Here is a 7,093-nt window from a genome sequence, read left to right as displayed (position 1 = left end):
TTGGTACCTCGCTTGGTCCAACATTGGCCACATCTTCGCATTCCGAAACCTCACGAATATGAGACGACAGGAAATAGTTAATGTGTTTACAAAATCTCGACGACAGTATATTACGCGACAGGTCGAGATGGCAATCGGGTGGGGACGCCCCGCACACCCACACAGCCCCCGCGCTAGCCCGCTGTCCCCCCGCCTTTAAGGCCGATTCACACCAAGCACGTACACGTGACACGTGCGTAGTGATGCGCGTTAACCTCTAACAGACTGGTTTACGCATACGTCCACGCTTTACGCAAGCGGTGTGCCATACATACACTTCCATACATTACAACGCAATGGTACACACTATGTCTACGCTTACGCAGCCTGTGTGAACGAGCTATAATACTCCCATTGCCATCTCGACCTGTCGCGTAGGTACTATACTAAAGTTAGGTATGTTCAAGACTTTGAAATGAAAAGAATATTTTTCATAATAATAATTTATTGTAATAAATTCAATAAAATACAATTACATAACATATTAATATTTTAACAGTAAAAAATCTTGGTCTTAAACTAGGTACCTACTTACATAATATGTTGAAGAAACTGTCAGATAATCATCTGGAGAAACCCTACAATCCACATGCAAAATCTCGGTTTGTATCACACTAATATTATAAAGGAGAATGTTTGTATATGTGTGTGTGTGTGTGTATGTTTGTTACTCCTTCACGTAAAAACTACTGGACGGATTGGGCTGAAATTTAGAATGGAGATAGATTATACCCTGGATTAGCACATTGGCTACTTTTTATCCCGGAAAATCAAAGAGTTCCTACGGGATTTTAAAAAACCGAAATCCACGCGGGCGAAGCCGCGGGCATCTTCTAGTACTCCATATCTCTCTCTGTTACGTAATCCCATACGAATGATAGAGACAAAAATCTTAAGACAGATCTATAAAGCGCACTTTGACTTTGCTCAGACTAAGACACTGTTAAAACGAGACAGCGTTATACCGCTCGCATAAATCTGTCTCGTTTTGACTGAAACTCAAGTCTAAGCAATTTCAAAGTGCGCTCTAAAGATTTTAACCTTTGCGCGCTAACCATATTGAGTCACCAACCAATCACAAAAGAAACTATGTTTTTCTAATCGAATTTCAAATGTTTTTTGAAAACATTTCCGAGAAGAACTTTCTATTTTTAACCTCCGACCCAAAAAGAGGGGTGTTATAAGTTTGACGTGTGTATCTGTCTGTGGCATCGTAGCTCCTAAACTAATGAACCGATTTTAATTTGGTTTTTTTGTTTGAAAGGTGGCTTGATCAAGAGTGTTCTTAGCTATAATCGAAGAAAATCGGTCCAGCCGTTTGAAAGTTATCAGCTCTTTTCTAGTTTTCTTAAGGTTTTTGTGTCAGGGATTTTTAAATTTTTTGAAAAATAAAATAAAAAAATTCAGCTTTTTATTTTAAAGGAAGGTCCTTGTGTCAATTCCCGGCATGCATCTTTAACTTTTCGGAATTCTAAATGTGTTTTAATCAATCAAACATCACTTGTTTTAACGGTGAAGGCAATTTTTTACATTTAAGAGGGGTCTCTCCGTCACTCGCTCCATACAATCGTAGTTCGTCTCTCATTGGAATACTAATCAATCATACTCAATGGAATTTTGTAGAAACGTTCCGGAAACTAATATCTATGTCTGTGGTTTTCCAGATTTTCATTAAAATATTCGATTTCAAAGTTACGCGGTCTTAAAAATTCACATAGAAATCTTTGAGCCCCTGTAATTGTAAAACTACATATTTTTGGAAAAATCTAAAACACCACAGGCGCAGATATTAGTTTCTAGAATATGTCTGCAAAATTTCATGGACTTTGGTTGCTTAGTATTCAAATGAAATTGGGGCTACGATTGTATGGAGTAAGTGACGGAGACAGCCCTGTTAAATTAAAATATCTTTATATTCTACTTCTATTAGTGGAATAATGTGAACCAGCCATTACGAATTTTTTTTAATTGCAAGAACAAACAAATAATTATATCATAATTTATAAATTTAATATATATTTTAAGGATATAATTTATTTATAAATACTGTAACTTAGCTGCGTATTAAATAGAAATTAGAATTTTACAAAATATACACATAAAATATAAGATCTACTATAACAATTACGATAAAGGTCTGACTTCCAAGTTAGCATTTTAGACTGCATCATCACTAACCACCTGGTGAGATTGCAGTCTAGGGTTAACATGTAATTGAATAAAAAAAACTACTTTTCCACCAAAAATTATTTTACTATCGCTCATTGAAGCAGCAACATAGAAACGACCTTCAAATGAGCTTGGTGGCTGTCTTTCTCTAAACTGAATAGATAAGAGTATCTCCATCTTTTTCTTTTTAACCCCTGATCCAAAAAGAGGGGTGTTATAAGTTTGACGTGTATGTCTGTCTGTGGCATCGTAGCTCCTAAACTAATGAACCGATTTTAATTTCGTTTTTTTTTTTTGTTTGAAAGGTGGCTTGATCGAGAGTGTTCTTAGCTATAATCGAAGAAAACGGTTCAGCCGTTTGAAAGTTATCAGCTCTTTTCTAGTTTTCTTATAGATGTTTTTGTGTCGGGGGTTTTTTTTAAATTTTGAGTTATAATTATATTGTTAAAAAAAGAACTAGACTAAAAAATTTTAAACAATAGGCTCGCAACTGGCAGCTAAAGTCACGAGGTTTGACAGCTCTAAATCAAATTTACAACTGTCAAACTGTGTCTGTCCTTTCCATATCACATTAGTAAGAAGAGGATGCGAATAGTCTAAAAAGTTGTGCTTAGAATCAGGACCACTGAGTTAGCGAATCACCCTGCTGATTTAAGGCCGATTCACACCAAGCAAGTACACGTGACACGTGCGTAGTGACGCACGTGAATCCGTAGACATAACGCACGCATTATGTCTACGCGAACGTTCACGCCACGCAAGCGGTATGCCATGTTTCATACAGTTCCATACATTAAAATTAAGTAGTTCCATAATTTAAGAAAAAAGAAAACTTTAAACTCTGTATGCCTACCTTCTGCAATACAGGTATTTCCTAGTGCAGAAGGTAGGAATCTCAATCTTGCTGTGTGTGTAATAAGTTCAATAAAAATTATTATTATCATTATAACGCAATAGTACGCGCTACGTCTACGCTTACGCAACGTTCACGCTGCCTGTGTGAACGAGCTGCTACACTTTTTGCTAGACAGACTTACAATGTAACTTTGCCCACCTGTTATGCTTATTGAAATTGGACCTAAATCAAAGACTAGATTATACCTAGAACATCAACTTCTCGCATCATTTACACTCTCCGGAACCATAACCTCGAGGCCATCCATCTCTTTGGTGAGCGTGATCTGACATCCTAAGCGAGAGGTGTCTGTTAGCCCATATGCCAAGTCCAACATGTCTCTTTCTTCATCCCCAGCCTCTTCGGGTAATCTGAAAAACAAAACATGTTTCTTTAACAATGCATCATCGGGGCCAAAATATTTTGTTCTCGGGTGATGTACATTGAATTCCTCGTCACGTTCAGGATTCTACTTTAAATCCTTTGCTGCGCTTGGGATTCTATTAAAGAATGTTTCGCTTTGCTCTACAAAATAACACCCTGTAGGAACGAAGTATCACTTTGGCCTATTTGGCCCCTTGTGACACAAAAAAAAAAACTATTGCATTCACGTACATAATAAAATTACATGGGTAATAACATGTAGCCCCATAGATATGAGGGAATCGCTGTCCATTAACACATAGACACACTTGCAATCAGACATTGTGAGGTCTACATCTCCTGAGGATGCTCCGGTGTCGGGGCGAAACGTGCGTCGAGTGGTGTTGAAATTTGTGTGGTGCTGCGTACCATACAGATTTCGTTGGTTTGGCGGATTATAGCAAATTAAGCTTTTATATCATCCTTGTACATAGACACACTTTCGCATTTATAATATTAGTACAAATACTATCATCTATCTCTTTATTTCCTTTTCCGGCTCATCCAATTAAAACTTGGTAGAGATAGCTTGCATCATGGAGCAATACTGACATAGCTGCTTTCATCTCGAAATATCAAAGAGTTCCCACAAAACCTGAATCCATATTTAATCTATCCATATTATATTGTATCACACTATCACACTAATATTATAAAAGAGAAAGTTTGTATGTGTGTGTGTGTGTATGTTTGTTACTCCTTCATGCAAAAACTACTGGACGGATTGGGCTGACATTTAGAATGGAGATAGATTATACCCTGGATTAGCACATAGGCTACTTTTTATCCCGGAAAATCAAAGAGTTCCCATGGGAATTTTAAAAAACCTACATCCACGCGAACGAAGTCGCGGGTATTAGCTAGTCTAATATATATATACACACACACAGACACACACACACGCACACACACACGCACGCACACACACACACACACACACACACGCAAACAGGTAAGTAACTTTTAAAGTAATGGAATTTAAAAAGGTATACCTGTCATAGTCTTCCTGCTTGAGCACAACATGGCAGGTGGAGCAGGTAACGGTGCCTTCACACGCACCGTAGCCATCTATATCCAGGTCATTGTTCACAACCACATCTAGGAGGGAGTCCCCAACTTTACCTTCAGCCTCTAACCGTCGCCCGTCGTACAGTTTGAATACCACTTTGACTCTGGAAATAAAAAAAATTGGAGCTATTGAAGCAAACTGCCTCAGAGCTCAGTATCTCGACTTTTGTGTGTAAAGGCAAATCTTCCGGAAACAAAGAGGAAAAAAATCGGCCAAGTGCGAGTCAGACTCGCGCACTGAGGGTTCCATACTCGGGTATTTTTCCGACATTTTGCACGCTGAATCAAATTAAATAAAAATTTATGCTTAAAAATAAATAAAAATCTGTTTTAGAATGTACAAGTAAAGCCTTTTCATATTATGATACCCCACTTGGTCTAATTATCTTACTTTGAAAATTGAAACACATTTTTTTTTCCTGTGATGTTCAGATTTATTCCTTTACTTGTGCTATAAGATCTACCTGCTTGCCAAATTCCATGATTCTAGGTCAACGGGAAGTACCCTATAGGTTTTCTTGACAGACATGACGGACGGACAGACGGACGGACAGACGGATGGACCGACGGATAGACAGACAGACAACAACGTGATCCTAGAAAGGTTCCGTTTTTCCTGTTCTATCCAAATAGGTACTGATATTTTTTTAATCTGCTGTGCTTTTCCTGTCTACACTTTCGTTGGCTAGACTCTAGGCTACCACCACTCTGCCTGTGGGTGTTGTGCTTAAGTGCTAAAAAGTAGTGAAAAAATGTGCAGATTATTGGTACTCAATTCATTTAAAATAGCTGAACATAATATGCAACAGCTGTATATGATAAAATTTAGCACACAGTTTAACCATATCCTGGAATTGGATTATTTTCAACCCCCAACCCAAAAAGAGGGATGTTATAAGTTTGACGTGTGTATCTGTGTATCTGTCTGTGGCATCGTAGCTCCTAAACTAATAAACCGATTTTAATTTAGTTTTTTTTTTGTTTGAAAGGTGGCTTGATCGAGAGTGTTCTTAGCTATAATCCAATAAAATCGGTTCAGCCATTTGAAAGTTATCAGCTCTTTTCTAGTTACTGTAACCTTCACTTGTTGTGGGTGTTATAAATTTTTAATTTACACTTGTTAACCAGGGAAAACAGAAATATGAGCATTTTTAAAAACCCAAATCAACGCAGACAAGGTTGCAGGTAAAAGCAATTTCAAGTGTATAGTAAATCATTTTAACATATTATATAAATATAATTCCATAATTTCATAGGAATATTATCAGTATTTATCAATACCATATCTTAAGAGCATGTGTGAAGGCCAACCGTTAACAATACAAGATATAATTTGTTTTTACCTGACAGTGGATGGTATTGTTTTTAATAACCCTCAACACAAAAAGAGGGGTGTTATAAGTTTGATGTGTGTATCTGTGTATCTGTCTGTTGCATCGTAGCTCCTAAACGAATGAACCGATTTTAATTTAGTTTTTTTTATGTTTGAAAGGTTGCTTGATCGAGAGTGTTCCCACGGGATTTTTAAAAAACCTACATTCACGCGAACGAAGTCGCGGGCATCAGCTAGGTGCCGGATTAGACAGGGGCCGGATTACCGGGGGTACTGTGTAAACTGAAATGATTTGAACCTGGGACCTCGTACTATGCCTGGACTTGCGAACTTGGTATTACTGAGAGTTAACTAAGAGCAAAGTTTTTATGAATTTTTTACTTACTTTTCGTCTTTTAAAGCTAGCCTCGTTGTCGATATAGGAATTACGCTTCTGTAATTGCCGAACGTAGTAACTATACCATTATACTTTCTCAAATACGTACTTCTCGCTTGTGAGAAAGTTTTTAAAATATTTCTATAGGACATCTTTACAAAAATCACTGAAGTACCACTAGAGTGTAAGATATACTTATGAATTATTCACACGCACTCGGGACGCCCGAATTATGTGTTAATTCAGCTGCGATAGCGTCATTTAAATAATTTAACTTTTTGATGAAGTTTGACCCTGAATTACGTAGGTCTAGGTATTTCAAGTTTGAGGTTAGGAATGTTGCGTTTAGCGTATAATGGAACGTTATAGTTGTTCATAAAAATGCGATTTTGAGGTGATATTAATAGGAAGATATAATTTTATCATAATTGAAAAAAAAATTAACCATACAACACTTAATTAAGACTTACTTAAGATAAAAATTGCAAACTCAAAAATTGTAATAATTCACCAACGCAGCGTTTATCTTGATCATTGCGGCAATTGAAACGTTTAATAAAAAAAACTTAATTGTCAAAAAACGTTATGTTAGTGCATCTTTTATGAATTAATAATTAATTTATCATAATTTTTTATTCTTAATCAAAGCTTACCCTCATAAATTAAGTAAAGCTAAAATTTTACGTCTGTTAATAAGTATAAATTGCAAGATATTATTATAATTTAATATTTGACGAATGAGAACACAATGTAACAAAAATAAAAAGGGTTGATAACCAAACGCTTTATT

At 36.5% G+C, this 7,093-nt stretch overlaps 1 protein-coding gene across 1 annotated transcript; it reads right to left on the bottom strand.

The window, feature by feature from the left end:
* Positions 1 to 3,107: 3,107 nt before the first annotated feature.
* Positions 3,108 to 6,632, bottom strand: LOC123878867 (adrenodoxin). The gene is made up of 3 exons (XM_045926232.1): positions 6,313 to 6,632; positions 4,519 to 4,698; positions 3,108 to 3,474 (listed from the first exon to the last, which is right to left on the bottom strand). Exons 1-3 carry the CDS (start codon positions 6,453 to 6,455, stop codon positions 3,318 to 3,320), a joined length of 480 nt encoding a protein of 159 aa, XP_045782188.1. The 5' UTR covers positions 6,456 to 6,632; the 3' UTR covers positions 3,108 to 3,317.
* Between the last annotated feature and the right edge of the window lie 461 nt (positions 6,633 to 7,093).

Source organism: Maniola jurtina, chromosome 26, assembly GCF_905333055.1.
Source record: "Maniola jurtina chromosome 26, ilManJurt1.1, whole genome shotgun sequence".
Taxonomy (NCBI): domain Eukaryota; kingdom Metazoa; phylum Arthropoda; class Insecta; order Lepidoptera; family Nymphalidae; genus Maniola; species Maniola jurtina.
This window is presented reverse-complemented; position numbering and strand designations above follow the sequence as displayed.